The sequence below is a fragment of the Asterias amurensis genome, chromosome 14 (assembly GCF_032118995.1).
Source record: "Asterias amurensis chromosome 14, ASM3211899v1".
Taxonomy (NCBI): domain Eukaryota; kingdom Metazoa; phylum Echinodermata; class Asteroidea; order Forcipulatida; family Asteriidae; genus Asterias; species Asterias amurensis.
Window position 1 is genome coordinate 11,225,632 of NC_092661.1, and position 17,490 is coordinate 11,243,121.

At 37.9% G+C, this 17,490-nt stretch overlaps 1 protein-coding gene across 4 annotated transcripts in view; it reads right to left on the reverse strand.

The window, feature by feature from the left end:
• Positions 1-17,490, reverse strand: part of LOC139947482 (dystrophin-like) — a 252,509-nt gene that overhangs the window by 75,170 nt on the left and 159,849 nt on the right. For all 4 annotated transcript variants that reach the window (XM_071945408.1, XM_071945405.1, XM_071945406.1 and 1 more), the window contains 3 exons: positions 3,961-4,139; positions 2,316-2,466; positions 1,608-1,783 (listed from right to left, as the gene is read on the reverse strand). In XM_071945408.1, the coding sequence (XP_071801509.1) occupies positions 1,608-1,783; positions 2,316-2,466; positions 3,961-4,139 (506 nt within the window). The remainder of the gene's footprint in view (positions 1-1,607; positions 1,784-2,315; positions 2,467-3,960; positions 4,140-17,490) is intronic.

Below are 17,490 nucleotides of genomic sequence, written 5' to 3' on the forward strand. Positions count from 1 at the left end.
TTTTTCTTCCACTCTGTGCTTTTTAACAAGTGTTCTGCGCCTCTGATCATTTTGTATGTAAGGGGCGCAATATAAATTTGAAATATTATTAATATTATTATTACCCCAAATCAGAATGAATAATAAGTGTACACAACCAAGAGGGCCAACAGTTTCATGTCCCATCCAACAAAGAATCATTTATTATTAAGTTTCTAGCTCAGGAACAAAAACTGGGACCCAAACCCACACTCTGACAACACCAAAAAAAGCCTGTGCAAAAAGACCACTTACTTCTGACACTCTACAAGAATAAAATTACCTACATGCATCGGGGACACATCCTTTAAACTATCAACAAGACTTCCATAAATATCTGCCCTTGACAGGTAACTAAAAATAGATAACAGTCTGGTGACAATTCTAAAAATGTCAGCATCTCCTTGGGAAAAACATTTCACTGGGAATCATCACCTCATCATCAAACTACAAACAAAATTCAATCTCTGAATATCTGGCCCAAATTTCATAGGGCTGCTTTAAAGCAGAGGAAATTGCTTAACAAATTTCTGCTTAGCAAGTATGAGCAGGATACCAGTCACAACTGTACTTGTGAAGTGGTAGTCTGGCAGGTAATCTTGTTCAGGTAAACATGATTTTGTTGTGCTTAGCTACTTTTTGTGCTTTAGCGGCGCTATGAAATTAGGCCCTGGTCAAAATACCTGACGTGGAATTCCGTGGAGTCGCAGCCAAAACTGAAGTGTTGTTTGAGTGTCTGGTTGCGAATGATTTGTTATTTATTTTACGGACTGCATAGTGTCAGTCGAAGTAATATAATTTTTCTGTTTTCCTGATACGAAAACCAAGAATTTTAATCAACAAGCGTCTTGCAATTTGAATGAAACCTGTCATCGAAGGAAAAGAGGACGGAGCCTTGAAGATTTAATAACCGTCATGAAATCATTCAGAAGATACAAGTTCCACAAAGCCACCATGGAAAGGCAAATGGCTGTTTTGACAAATGCGAGTAAAGTATTTGCTTGGGTTTGGTTTTGGAGGGTTTGTGTCGGCATTTAGCTGATAAGAAAGACTCTGCTACATGTATGTTTGAAACGCCAGGCCATTAAAGACAGTGGACACTGTTGGTAATTGTCAAAGACTAGCTCACAGTTGGTGTATCTCAACATATGCATAAAACAACACACCTGTGAAAATTTGAGCTCAATTGGTCATCGAAGTTGCGAGATAATAATGAAAGAAAAATAACCCTTGTCACATGAAGTTGTGTGCGTTTAGATGGCTGATTTCGAGACCTCAAGTTCTAAATCTGAGGTCTCGAAATCAAATTCGTGAAAAATTACTTCCTTCTCGAAAACTATGGCACTTCAGAGGGAGCCGTTTCTCACAATGTTTTATACCATCAACCTCTCCCCATTACTCGTCACCAAGAAAGGTTTTATTCCAATAATTATTTTGAGTAATTACCAATAGTGTCCACTGCCTTTAACTAAATTAATAAATTCTAATGGTAATGAAGCCAAGGCTCATGAACTTTAAGTTCTGAAATTTCTCGTGACAAAACCCTTTCATTACCAGATAGATATATTAATAAAAAATCATATGTTCACCTTTCTTTCCAGGACGTCACCTCAGTGCAAACTGATCGCCACCTGGCATTCAGGCCCTCTAGTTTATCTTTCATCATGCCGCCATCCGGGGTCGAGGTCTGTGCGACGATGGTCTCCCCGTTGTTGTTCAGTAAGCTCACCATGCTCTGATGGTTGGCGATACCTTCTTCCAAACTCTGTCAAATAACCCCCAAAGAAAAACAATTTAAACAGCTACTTGAGCTAAACAACTGCTAACAGGAATGATATTTAAACTTGTTTAAAATGTGTTTGTTTATAAATGTAATTGATATTTAACACTTTCTCATAATTATTTGATGTTTTCTAAGAACTAGCTACACTTCTACCATTGACAATCAAAAGCTGTACTTCTTACCAGGTAAGTTTTTTATAGCCATTTATTTTCAGAGTCATTAACCAAACATATACAGACCCTATAAGATTATCCAGAAATCTTTTGTTACAAGGTTTTAAACCAAATAAATCTTTTTATAATATTAATAAATAAAAATAATAACCGTATTTATAGAGCACCTTTTCCATCATATTGGTAATATTCCCTATATCTAATAGCAGTAAAGGATGCCAATGTTCAGTGAACAAAAAGGAACCAGCCTTAGTTTGGTGGGGGAAAAATCAAGATGGCCGCACCATGACAAAGGCTTATTGAAGCATATTCTTAGGCGGCAGTTATAACCCTGGACCTACCAGTTGTCTTGCCCGAGCCTTGTTGACATCCAGACGGCCGGCTGAGTTGTGACAATCTTGGATGATCTTCTCTGCTTGGTTCAACCACTGGCCAAGGTCCCTCATGTCACAGTGGAACTGTCTCCATTGCTCCAGGCACAGCTCAAACCGCCTGTAGTTTAGGATTAAAACACACGGAGAAGTCAGTGATAAGAAGTACATGTAAGCCGTTTGGGAGGAACCCCCACTTGCTCACAAAGGTCGCCCCCTGATTTTCATACTAACATGGAGGTCACCATTTGCTTTGACTCATCGTGACTTAGTCACTGTTTGGGTTTGCTTTTTTTTTCAAAGTTTTTGAATATCACTCACTTATTGATTTATGAAAAAAAAATTATTTGAGACTAAATCATGAAAAAAATTTGCAATTTCAGGATGTGTATGCAGGACCATCACCTTCTCATTTCAGTTAATGATATGAATTAGCAACAAATGTAAGGGTCATGGATAAGATTTGATGAAATACAAAACTACAACTTTGGACACAATATGGACTGTTTCTGCCCTTTTTTGGTGACTCGATTTACTTCTTTAAAAAGACTCTGGTGACTTAAAGGCACTGGACACCTTTAGTAATTGTCAAAGACCAGAATTCTCACTTTAATGTAACCCAACATATGCATAAAAACAACTCTGTGAAAATTTGGACTCAATTGGTCATCGAAGTTGCAAGAGAATAATGAAAGAAAAACACCCTAATAAAAGACTTCAGGTCTGAAGTCTTTTAATATTTGAGTGATAAAATACCTCTTTCTCAAAAACTATGTAACTTCATTAGAGGGAGCTGTTTCTCACAATGTTTTCTACTGTCAACAGCTCTCCAATTACTCGTTACCAAGTAAGTCTTTATGCTAACAATTATTTTGAGTAATTACACAATGTACCAATAGTGTCCAGTGCCTTTAAGGAGTAAGGAGATATATTTTGAAGAAAGTCCTTTCTCAAAATCATTTATACTATCAACAGCTGCAGTGCTTCTCACGAAGTAAGCTTTGTCTAGTCATTAATTTCAGGAGTAGTTACAAATCTATGACCCTACTTTGAATCCAATTAAATTCAAAGCAAGGTTTATTGCCACATATCATCAGACACCAAAAAAGCGTAGTCAAAATGTATGAATGTTGAGGCATGTTAAAAAAAGCGAGGCTTGTCAAGGAACAGACTACAAATTGAAACAAAACAACAGCTTTAAGGCTGGGTCACACTGCAGCGATAACGATAACGATCAAGAAGCAAATCGTTATCGTTCTCCTTATTTCTGCAGTCGGACCGGGCCTTTACAATAGACAAAAACAATTAATAAAACCTGTAACAATAACCCTAATATGAGCACAATACTCATATCAAAAGCAGCTGTTCTTCCAACCAAGTCAATTTGTATTGCCATTAATTTAAAGCGAGAATACCAAACGCATTCCTTCCCTAAAAATCAATTAAAAATAAACTACAACAAAGAAATATTCTTAGAAATCAACTAAGAGAAGAAATGACTTCAATACCAAACACATTCCTTCCCTAAGAATCGGTTAAAAATAAACTACAACCACAAAAATATCCTAAGAAATCAATTAAGAGAAGAAATGACTTCAATAAGAGCACAACTCACCCATGCCTGTCTCTGTACTCGCGGTTGACCCTGTCCCAGTCTTGACCAGCAGGTTCCATCACCTCCTCGATGGCAGTGCGCTCTCGCTCACTGCATGTAGCTTGGGCCAGGAGGTCATTCTGACGGGTCTTCAAGAGGTCAACATCAGGTCGGAGGTCATCTAATGCTTCTAGGATCACCTGTCAAAAAGATATAAAAAGGAGTTTGGTGTTTAAGTCAGTGTCGGTGAAAGTGTTTAAAGAAACAATATACAAGCTTTCATATTTATACAAGCTGTGCAAAAGTGACTTAGCTTCAGATCCTGTTTGGCTAAAACAAGCAAACAGTCCCTCACTAAAATGTACAGGTTCATAAGCATTTATTTGACACACTATCGTGAGATATATTTGTCTCTGAGAGTGGTATTTTTTTTTTCAAGAATGCCACGGTGACCGATTTATGCATCTTTGTTCGCTTTTATCACGATATTTTGAATATAAATTGAACACATTTTTAACAGCTTTAGGAAATCGAGCCCTGGAAAAATTATAATAAAGGGGCAAAGCACACATGTTTATGAGTAGGGCCCAATTTCATAAAGCCTGTAAGCAAAGAAAACTTGTGCTTAGCAAAAAATAGTTGAACAGCCAAAATACCGTACATTTACCACTGCTGTGACTTGTACACCACTCATTTCTTGCTTAGCAAAGGAATTTTGGCCCAGTTAAGCAGTCCTGTTTTACCACAGATTTATTTCCAACGACACTCTCTTCAAAATGTTCAAAGCCAAGCCGAGTCTCACTATCTACTTAGCTATTACACACTCCTACGCTTTAAATTGACATTCTTCTCACCAACTTTAGACTTCAAAATTGAATGAAAAGGCCAGAATTAAATTGCAAAGGGCCACCTTGACTGAGACAATCAGGTTAAGTATGTTGTTGCTGCCACATTAATGGCTTGCTACTCAGAACCTTTTAGGGTTGCAGAATGCATTCTCAGGGCGATTTCTCTCCTCGTTTCTCTCTGCGTTTCTCTCTTGTTTTAAATCTTCTTAGATGTAGGTGTTGGATGACCAGAAGGGCAAGGAGGTATTAAAAGCTTTGGATACAATTTCCGATGGGTTTCATATTAAATATGTAATATTGGGTGGGTGTTTTTTGTGATGTGTAGAACTCTATCTGACAGAACGAAGAATTAAAATTTAATACAAATATTTTTTATTTGAAACCTTATTCAAGTACGTTCTCTATCTGTCTAACATAATATGAATATCTGTAAATATTACAAGAATGTTTGATTTTACTCATACACCGACATGATGACTTTCTTATAATCTGGTTATTATTGTTGTTATCCCTGATGCAAGTTTAACATTTGGCAGCTACATGTAGCTACATAGCCGTATATACGGTTGGATCAACAATTGTAGCCATAGCTGTAGCCGCAAATTCAAATACGACCTTACAGACTCTATGCATCATCAGAAGTATATAACAACAGGTTTGGACACAATATGGAATAATAATAATAATATCAAAGTCTTATATAGCACACGTATCTACCAAACAAGGTACTCAAGGCACTGAGTATATACAAACTTTCAGAAAGATAGGTTATTATAGTGATGAATTTTGAGACCCAGTTATTTAGCACCTTATAAGGGTTTACAAGGTGCTATGGCGCATACATCAGCCACAGCCAGGAACACCGGGGCAAACCCCTCTCCTTTTCGAAAAGTGCACTGGGTTCTTTTACATGCGTTACACAACACATGGGACCAACGGCTTTGCGTCCCATCCGAAGGACGAAGCAATGGTAAAGTGTCTTGCTTAAGGACAAAAGTGTCACGACTGGGTATTCGAACCCACACTCTGCTGATCAGAAACACAAGAGTTTGAATTCAGTGCTCTTAACCGCTCGGCCACGACACTTCCACGAATACTTCTTTCTACTTTGGAGACTAGCTTGATTTCTTCAAAGAAAATTTTATGGCTCATGGAAATTTTTGGAAAATACCAAAATGAAGAAAAATCCTGAGGACCCAAATACACATGGTTTCTGTATAATTTTGACCTGAACAGAAGTTACATTATGGATGAAGTTCACTCTCCTTTCTCATGCCAACAATGCAATGGGCTTCTGACCAGCAGCAAATCAAAGTTTACAATATCACGTTGCATGATGTCAAACAGTTTCAAGTAAAATTTGCCTGTCCACTCTTTGCCTACCGTGGTGAATTCTTGATTGGTTGCGGTGGCGGGCAAACAGTGCTGGAGTGGCTTTAAGCCCTAGAATGGCCACGACGGCGGGAAAATTACAATTAAAATCTAATTTTCCGTGTGTAATTTTGTATTGGATTTCACCGTCGGATGATGTTGTTCTTTGAAATGGCTCTCATTACTGCAAGGTGCTATTGATTGCTTCCAATCGTCCTCAATGTTCCCGCGAATTCATCATAGTTTGCGGCACTTTACTTTGAACGTCAGAAATGTGGCCGGGCAGTCGAGAGAATGCATGCGTTGTGACAGAACATCTTCAGTGTGACAGTGATGTGTTAAAGTGTATGAGCAAACTGAAGGGGAATGTGACCAGGAATACTGTTTGTGGTCGACAAACTTCAATTGCATCTGGAGGATTATTATTATTATTTTTTACGTTCATGCCAAGAGTTGTTAAAGGGAAGGTACACGTTTGGTAATTACTCAAAACAAATATTAACTTAAAAACTGACTTGGTAACAAGCATTGGAGAGCTGTTGATAGTATAAATTATTGTGAGAAACGGCTCCCTCTGAAGTAGCATAGATTTTGAGAAAGAGGTAATTTCTAACTAAAATAATAAAAGACTTCTAGCCAGAAGTCTTTTATTCATTTCTATAAGCACACAAATTCGTCCTACAAGGGTGTTTTTTCTCTCATCACTTTCTCGCAACTTCGATGACCAATTTAGCTCAAATTTTCACAGGCTTGCTATTTTATGCTTATTTGGGATACACCAAGTGAGAAAACTGGTCTTTGACAACTACCAATAGTGTACCTTCCCTTTAAACTCGAGCTGATTTAGCATACCAGCTCCAACATCCTCGCATGGTATTATTAGTGCTTTCAGACTAAAAACTTGTTGCAGTTTGTATCTTATAACCACCAATGTGTTACCATATCCTTAAAGGCAAAGTATACCTTTGATTTTTTGAACCAGTCGAATGTTTCAATCCTACATAAATGTAGGTGTTTTGGAGATATTGTAGAAATTCTAAAGAGGTTATGTGGTATGTTCACACAGAAAGAATAATCCGTAATCAGAATACTTTATCTGAGAAACATATCTGCAGTGTCAAACATATGGGGATAAAAACTGATAAATATTTTCCCATAACCACATTACGTGAAGTGAGTCTGAAAATGCTCAATACTATCGAAACCAGGGCCCAATTTCATAGAGCTGCTAAGCACAAAAATTTGCTTAGCATGACATTTCTTCCTTTATAAAAACAGGATAACCAACCAAATTTCCGAGTGATTTTCAGGATAAGCAAACAACAGCTGAATAACAGTAACAAGCAATATGCAACAACTGGAAATTTGGTCGGTAACCTTGTTTTTTATCAAGGAAGAAATTTCATGCAAAGCAAATTTTTGTGCTTAGCAGTTCTATGAAATTGGGCCCAGGTAACTTGTTTTTGCCTTTAATTTTTAAGAGTGATTACCAATCGGTTACCTTCCCTGTAAGATCAACACTGCCACATATTATACATGTGAATGCCCTAACAAATTTTGATAGGCAAACAGAACGATAGTACAGAGGCCTTTTTGGAGCCATTTCCAGGGTCTTTGTATGGGTGTCAATGTGCAAATTGTTTGTTTGACTTCATAAGTGTTACTTTCGTACGACTAAATCCATATCTGAAAACTTTATCTTCAAACGTTTTTTTCTTTTTTCTTTCTGTTTGCCTTTAAAATGAGAGTGGTTTAACAAGTGAACTGTCCAAAACAGAAATTACAGTATTGATTCCCAAGTCATACTGACGGCCGGGGTTTGTTAAGGAAACGGGAGAATTTGTGGATCCGACAATCGAGCAGCTGCTTGTCTCAATGACTCTGTCATGGGGTGTGCTACGCTTTCTAGTACGCTTCACGGGGTAAAACACGCTCTGCGGACGATTGCCAGCACACTTTTTGGTGCGCGAGTGCACACGTTCGATATGTGCAGATCTATTTGGGGTTTTACTTCATTTTGGGTTGTTTAGTAGGGCACTTTGAATGGGGGAAAATAAAAGCGGCTTTTGGAGAATTCTAGTTTGGGGTTTTTGCTGACATAATGTGAAGTCCAACAGCGCCTTGGAGATTGTCTACTGGGTACAATACTGGAATGCACACTGTCAATGGACCCTTCCCATGAAATATGCTAATCACATTCATGCATGCGTACAGACCCTGTTGGTTGGCAAACGCCATAGAGTTGTGCACTAAGCAGACGCGCAATCGCGTCTGCGTCACGCACCCATTAGCCGTGTACAAAACAGCGCGGTGTTCCCTCATTTCGCCAACCAAAACATTAGTGCGCACGCGCTATGTGCAATTTACATATTTCATGGGAAGGGTCTATTGTTCCAGTGCCCGTTAACCCAAACATACATGATATTTCGCTCTTCAAAAAACAGGACATTTTATAGACACCTTACGTATGGCGTCACAAGTCACATGCCCAAAACAGTCCCCTCACTGAGGAAAATAAATAGTCATCATTGTGAGAGTTATTCGCAGCGCGTATATAGGTTTCTATTGTTTGACATCAAAGGTGGCAGCCACTTTGAGTACAAGGGCTGACCTTTAAATGGTTTATGTTTTTACAGACTTTATCAGGCTAACAATTTCACTGTCTATCTGAATGCAAAAAATATATAGGAAGATTAAGTGCATCTTAAAAGATTCAGGTACTTTTTCAAAATATCCACAGATTTACATTTAACTTAAAGGGTTTGAAGATAATGATAGTGGAAAGCTTCCCTTCAGAAAGACGAAAATTATTTTAGCATGTAAAATCCCATTAACCAGTTTTGATATTATACCAAAACCATAGCATAACTGGTTAATACGTTTTTACATGCTAAAACTGAGACAAAGTTATTTGTTTTACTCATTTCTCAAAAACTACAGCACCTCAGTAAGTAAAATTTCAAGGGAAGCTTTCTACTATCATAATCTTCAAACTGTGTAAGTTTAGTGTAAATCTGTGGACATTGTGTTTTGTGTTAGGAAAAAGTACATAGTTCCTTTAATCGGGTTTATGTAACACGGGAATCATGCATTCATCCCTTACAGTGTTGTTTCCAATCAGTATTACAAAGTGCATCCCTGAATAACCAGGGTCACGTTGTGGCTAGTGATCATTGGGTCTAGCGAACCCGCGCCACTACGTCATCGCCTCTGATTGGAGGAAAGTTCCCTTCACAGCAACAGCATTGTCTGTGCGCTAAACTCTGTCTTTAGCTTCACCATTACAACGGAATAAACTAAGTAGAATATCATGCATTTCGTAGGCATCTTCCCACACAGAATATAAAAAAGTGAATTCCACCAAATTGTACAGAAACCAATCTACTAAGTAAGCCTACATTTTCATCGTAAAATAACACAAAGAAGAGTATCATATTGTTGTGTTTTCCAAACTGTTTACTCACCCAGTCAGCCTTGCACCAACATATCCAGAAACAAATCTCTAATTTTACTGATTTTTTTAAAAATGGAAAAAAAATATAAATCCACTTAAGAGCTAGCCAAGGTCAATCTGTGAAGATGTTCACCTAACACTCCTTTTGTTTGTGCCAACAATAGACAGGTAGCCAAGGTCAGAAAAAAATATCATTATCTGTCAACTCAATGGAAAGGCTGCATAAGTAGTACAGAAGCCATTGTGAGAAACGGCTCCCTCTGAAGTAATATAGTTTTCGAGAAAGAAGTTATTTTCCACGAATACAAGATAAGGAAAGCACAAAACTTTGTGTGACAGGGGGTGTTTTTTTCTTTCATTATTATCTCGCAACTTTGACGAACCGATTGAGTTCAAATTTTCACAGGTTTGTTGTTTTATGCATACATATGTTGAGATACACCAAGTGAGAAGACTGGTCTTTGACAATTACCAATAGTGTCTTTAAATTGCAAGATACAAATCTCTCAATGCTATCAGTCCAACAATTAAGGAAAATATAGTTTGTAAAACTACAAGTCAGGAAAATATAAAAACAAGTTAAGATTCTTGCATATTTCAATATTCCTTCACGTTCTGGTTGAATTATGAGTTTCCAGTTCCTTCCTTCCACTTGAACGACTTTAATGAGAAATAATCCACAAACCTCACTTTAAAATAATTGTGCAGTTAAGTGCAAAAAACAGCTGCTATACAAAAAAAAAGCATTTCTGTCATCCTAATTACTTACAAAAAATAAATAATTTTCTTAGATCTACCCTCCTCTGCGCATATTAATTGTTCATCTACCTTTTTTTCTCTCCCCCCCCCCCCACAAACAAGCATCGATAAACTTTTGTTTAAAAAAAACAGCATTTCTGTCATCCTAATTACTTATTAGTTGTTCATCTACCTGTTTTCTCTCCCACCCCCCACAAACAAGAATCAATAAACTTTTGTTTAACAAAAGCAGCATTTCTGTCATCCTAATTATTTATCACAAAATAACTAACTTCGTCAAATCTACCCTCCCCTTCAAAAAAATGTGTTACTTATTTTTCATCTACCCCCCCCCCCCCCACATGAAACAAGCATTATAAATTTTGTGGGGAAAAACAGCATTTCTGTCATTCTAATTACTTAGAATAAATATTCTTATTGTAAATTGTTCATCTACTTATTTGTCACAAACAAGCATTGATAAATTGAAGTGGACATTTAAATCATACCAGTGTACAAAAACATCTCCTATTTCACCACAATCATACATTTTCAATATCTCTTACTCCCGTGCATGTTTGCAATTTGAAAATAAGTGAATTAAACTATTGATTAGGACCACAAATAGATCGCCATGTCTTAATTCATGTGCCTCCTGAAACGGCATCCTCCAATCAAGAAAATTCTGACGCTTCCGTGTGCACATGGCGCTCCACAAACCGAACTATCCATCGACTCAATAAAATTTTAATTTCTTTGGGGCTGAAATTATACACCAACACCATGGAGAATTTCCGCTTTGCAGCCGCATAGTTTATGCTAATCTGCTGTGTACAGTAAGGAAACTGTGTGTGAGAGAGAGACCGATCTCATTGTGGGAGAGTCTGAAGTACGTCATTGGTGATGTTGACAAGAAATCATTGAATATCGGTGAGAATAGTGTTTGAACCAAGCGATACATTAGTCGTACCGTTTCAGATAATAATTGACAAGGTACAGACTCATATCCAACAATGTCCTTCAGCATGTGAACAGGGCCAAATAACAAAAATTTAAAAAGTAGCTTAGCATAACAAAATTACGGATACCACAATAAAGTTTTCCAGCTAAACTACCATGTCACAAGTGCAATTTGTGACTGGTACCCTGCTTATATCTGCTTAGCAGAATTTTTCAAAGCAATATTTTCTGCTTAGAAGCTATATGAAATTGGGCCCAGGATGAATGGGAAACAAGAATGGGAAATGTTCAACCCACGCAATCATGTAGGGATTTAAAATCAAATCCACATGCAAGGCTCCGGTCTGAGGCGGGATTTGAACCCAAGTCCACAGAGGTGAAAGGCAGGGAAAGAACCACTGAGCCAACCCATTTATGTAAAGCAAACTGAAATGGCGTGATCACAGATCACTGACCCTAACACATTGAAATTATAGTCAAACAGCATCTCCCTGTAGACTGAATCATTGTGTGCTTTCAATAAGCTTCCCTGGGTCGACCCCGCAGTACTCACTCGGGTGAGCCCCTAAAAAGAACTAATCGAACAATCACACTCGCCCTCTCGTGGTGACAGCATGCACCTCAGGTCACCCCAAGTGACCCACTCCCCAAGCAGGGCACTGGGGGTTGACCTGGATGAGCCCCGTCAAAGCTATTTGAACGTACCGGGGCAGACCGGGGTCGACCCAGGGAAGCTAAACGAACGCACCCAAAGATGCTTCCAAACTACCAGTGCTCAATTTCATAGAACTGTGTGAGCACACAAATTAGCCAAGCACAACAAAGTTATGCTTACCAGAATACAGTCACCAGCCAAAATGCCATTTTTCAAACACAATCAGTGACTTATACCATGCTAATTTTTTGCCATGCTAATTTTGGCATAGCAGAAAATTAAGACACAGAAAAAAATATGCTTACCACAATACAGTAACCAGCCAAAATGTTATTTCTCAAAAACAAACCCGCTAACTTTTGCTTAACAGAAAATTAAGCCAAGCACAACAAAAAAAACATTCTTACCAGAATACGGTCACCTGACAAATGGCCATCTCTCAAATACAATCTGTGACTGGTCCCCTGCTCATTTGATACAAATGGCATGACAGTGAGTACTCTTACCCCCTCGATAAAGATGACCTACTTCCACACTATTCTAAACACATCTACCCAGTGTTTGATTTGATAACCATCCAGCCATTATACATACAGAGCAGGCATGAATAAATTTGGACTCTAAGAATGTCACTGTCTGTGTTTGACATTCCTGTAGGGTGTCACTAATTCATCTTTATTTACATAATGAGGACGATGAGGTGAATAAAAAACATTGATGTTGTACTTTTTTATTTTTGTGTTACGGTTCAGCTGATCACTGACAGTGTTGACGGATCCCCTCAGAAATAACTATGCAATCAGATTCTTTTTCAGTTATTCATATACTTTAATGATGGGCCCCTTTTTTCAAGACGGGCTCCAAGGTAAAAAACAAGTTTTGTGGTGCACTAATTTCCCAATAGATTGAGTCCTCATGAAAGACAGACAAAAATAACAGTCTCTATTCTCACATTGTAACAGTGTGTAATGCCATTTCATCTAATACTCTCTGATAGTGAATTTCAAATGTTATATCATCAAATATCACAAACAAATGGGTCTAAACAATTCAAAGATAATTGTTTGAAAAAGTTCAAAAGTCAAATCAGGCTGAATAGCATAAAAAATCAGAGATGAACTAGAATTATCCATGCAAGCGCGTACGGACCATTAGAAATGTAAGGTCATTGACATTTTTGTATCTTGACAAAAAAATGCACTTGGGCGGTATCAAACACAGTGGCATTTTACACTGTTTTAGCGCGAGGCTAGGGACATCCAAGTTTTTCTTCCAACTAAAAAGTTATGGCTAGTTAGTCTAGTAGTCGTGCTTTAGGTCAGAAGTCTCGTTATGGCCCTCAACCCAGCTTAGGGACATGGGAGTCTGCACAATTTTTCTGTGTTTAATCATGGAGGTAGAAAGCAGTATAGACACGGGTATATGCATTTCTTTTTAAAATAAATTACACACATTTAAATGTGTTATATAATTCTTAAAGCATAGCACGAGCTAAGTTTGGTTCAACCTATGTGGTTGCAAACAACTTGAATAAAGACCACTAGCGTCCAACTAAAAAGACTCTATCTATTTGAAAATAAGTGAATCACAAAACTGAATTTGACCTTGGAGTCCCCCTTTAACCATTCTTGGCTTTAAGTTTCATGTTTCACATCAATATTAAACAATTCATTATCTTTTCAGGACAACTGCACACTACAAATTTATTAAATAAATAAATATAAAATTGAGTGTTTTCTTTCATTGAGCTATGTATAGATCATGCCTGCAGGAAGTCGAGGCTCTGTAGCTCTTTTGTATTGTCTGATTGAAGGACACTGAAACCAAAAATAGTCTTCAAGATTTAATGTTTTTGTTTTTGTTTCTCGCCATAAACCAACGTGTGATAAGCGCTGTAACTTTGGTGCTTTCTGAACAGAGCTGTGCATCTTGAAAACAGGGAGATTTTGTACAACAACCAGTGAGCTACATGTACAATTTTTCATAATCAGAGAGTTTTTAAAATTGTTCATCAGAACATGGAAAGACCGCGTTATTTTAAAGCAACTTTTTTGCAGAATCAGGAAGAGTTGGCAGCCCCCCCCCCCCAAAAAAAAAAACCCAACCAAGATTACTCAGGATTGATTTAAAACAAAAGCCCCTAAAGGCTCAACGCTAGACCCTCAAGCAAGCTGGTTGACAGTGGCCCATTTGAACCCTTTGCAAACAATTTCTTTTTGAAAAATACAATTTTTTTTTAAGTCTATAAATTTCTGAACAGGTTGTGGGAAGAGAGAAATCTAGTGTTGCACTTTTTGAAGGTTCTCAACCAGGGAGCTCAACCAAGTCATGCATTTATGAAATTTCTGACCTAATAAAAGATTTGCGGCTTGGCGTACTGCTAGATCGATATCAGTTAGTATATTACCCCCGTATGGGTAATCTCACTCTACTGGGTGTGATTTATCAAAGCTTCAGGCAACCCCATAGTTCAGCCACAGTAATGCCATATTTTTATGTTTTTAATACTTTATTTTCAAGTAATACAATGCAATGGAAACTGACTGGGAACATTTTTTTATATTTCTGGGTTGAAAATAGACTAGAGTGGGACTCGAACCCTGCAACCTCTGGATTTAACGTGCCAGTGCTCTACCAACTAAGTGATGAAGCTCGTATAATTTTGGTCTCTTCTTAAGATGTATCCTCTTAAAGTGATCCCCTTTGCTCCATACAACCCCAAGCTGCTTAAATTAGCACTAAGAGGTTAAAGCCATTGGACCCTTTCGGTACAGGGGGGAAAAAAAAGTTCACAGATTTACAAATAACTTACAGGATTTACAGAAGGTAGTGGTGAAAGACTTCTCTTGAAATATTATTCCATGAAATGCTTTACTTTTTGAGAAAACAGTAAAACAATATCAATTCTCGATATCGAAAATTACGGATTTATTTTAAATACATGTCATGACATGGCAAAACGTGCGGATACAAGGGTGGGTTTTCCCGTTATTTTCTCCCGACTACAATGACCGATTGAGCCTAAATTTTCACAGGTTTGTTATTTTATACATAAGTTGTGATACACGAAGTGTGGGCCTTGGACAATACTGTTTATCGAAAGGGTCCAATGGCCTTAATCCAACACAATACTGTCTCAGCTCTCTCAGGTTCCCATTTATACACCTGGGTTAAGAGAAGCAGTTATGGTTACATGCCTTGCTCAAGGACACAAGTGTTGTGACTGAAAAAGGTGATTCAGTGATCAGAATTTGAGTTAATGCTACTGTAGACCGTCGGCCCAACACACCATAAGTTCTCTTTCACAAAAGCCAAGTTCTAATAGACAAAAAGGCAAACATCAAAGTCTTAATCATTCAAAAGTTTCTGTTCCTCAGCATCACAAAAAGTAGCCAAGAATAACAAAACTACGCTTACCAGAATAAGGTTACCAGCTAAATTACCCATTCACAAGTACAATTTGTGACTTGTATCCTGCTAATTGTTGAGCACAAAACTGGCTAAGCACAGAAAAGTATTGCCAAACAGAAAAAGGTTACCCGCCAGCATGACATAAGTTTACATTGCTGTGACTGCTGCCCCACATAGCAAAGAAATTTGTCAAGCAGTTTTTTCTACTTAACAGCTTATGCAATTGGACCAGGTTAATATCAACCGCGCCGAAACTGCAACGAATCCCGCCTGATCAACGACACTCCTTCAATCACTTCAGCCCCACAGCAACAATCAAAACCACGTATTAAGTCATTTCGTTGGGGGCAACAGTAATCCAGAACAACTGGTGATTGGGTGTGAGTTCTGACACGGCCACGAGGCATACAATATCCGGATGCATATACGGGGGAAAGAGGGGGGATGGAAACTGACATAAAAATGTATGTCGAATGTCGGCAAATCATTATATTTAATATGAATATGCCCATGGCATCACAAAAGCAATTCCCAATAATCTCTCAGTTTTAAATAACTGTCATATTCCTTTGATGGGTTTGCAGTTCATTTGGATAAATAAATGGTGGGGGGGGGGGGGGAAAGGAGTGAAAACTTTCATTAAAATGTAGATGGGCGTCTAAGCCAGGAATCAAATGTCGGCAAATCATTTTATTTAATACCTATAGCCCCTTGGCGTTACAAGGGCAACCCCACTTGTCTCTCAGAGTTTGAAATAACTGTCATATTTCTTTGATGGGATTGCCAGTCAAAGTATCTAGAATTTCCTGCCTGGACATATATTCGCGATGGAGTTTCAGCAATAACTTAAAAATGCGATCACCTTTTGGAGTGAAATTTTCTCTGGTTAATTTAATTGTAAACATCAACATTTATATAGGATTAAAACATTCAAACGGTTCTAAAACAACAAAGGTATACAACGCCTTTAAAGGCAGTGGGCACTATTGGTAATTACTCAAAATAATTATCATCATAAAGCCTCAATTGGTGACGAGTAATGGGGAGAGGATGATAGTACAAAGCATTGTGAGAAACGGCTCCCTCTGAAGTGACGTAGTTGTCGAGAGAAAGAAGTAATTTTCCACGAATTTAATTTCGAGACCTCAGATGTAGAACTTGAGGTCTCGAAATCAAGTATCTAAAAGCACACAACTTCGTGTGACAAGGGTGTTTTTTTTTCTTTCATAGTTATCTCAAAACTTTGACAACCAATTGAGCTGAAATTTTCACAGGTTGGTTAATTTATGCATATGTTGAGATACACCAAGTGAGAAGACTGGTCTTTAAATTACCAATAGTGTCCAGTGTCTTTAATGTGTATCTTTAACCTGCATAGCATGCCCCAAATGTAATGAGAGATAATGCCATGATAGATCTGAGCATATCTGAGTAAAATGCCGGAAGTGTGGCGGTGTATGGCTGTACAAACCTCACTTGATATCAGCACAATCAGCAAGGTGGCTGTTGAGATTGCAATATTATCCAATTCCCTTAAGACATGAGGGTACAGACCAGGGGAACTCTAAGTCAATGAGGAAGAAACGTTTCTGAAATTATAGGTAACTATAAATAAATAATAAAACTCTTTTGTGGGAGTGTTGCAGAGCCGGTTTGGTCTTGATATTTCTCAGATTTAAATAATTTTTTTTAACTCTCTCTCTCTGCAAAACCACATTTCTCTGAAGGGAAGTGTTCCTCAAAATGTTCTTCATTATCAACCGCTGCAGTGCTTCTTACCGTGGTCGTTAATTTTTCTTAAGCCATCTTACAGAAGAAAGGTGGTAGCGTTTTTGAGATATTGCAGAAAATCCGGAGCGAATATTATGTCCACGCTGAAGAATAATCCATAATTGGAATACACAATCTGCGAAACGTTTCTGCATGTTTTTGAAACCCTCTCTCTAAAACTACACTCCTTTGAAGGGAATTATTTCTCAAAATTATCAACAGCTGCAGCGCTTCTTACCAAGTACAATTTTATGGCCATTAATTTTTGGAGTAATTACCAAAGATATACCCTCCCTTTAAACCCTAAAGCTGTTAACAAAAGCTGCTCTTGAAGAAGAAAGGTG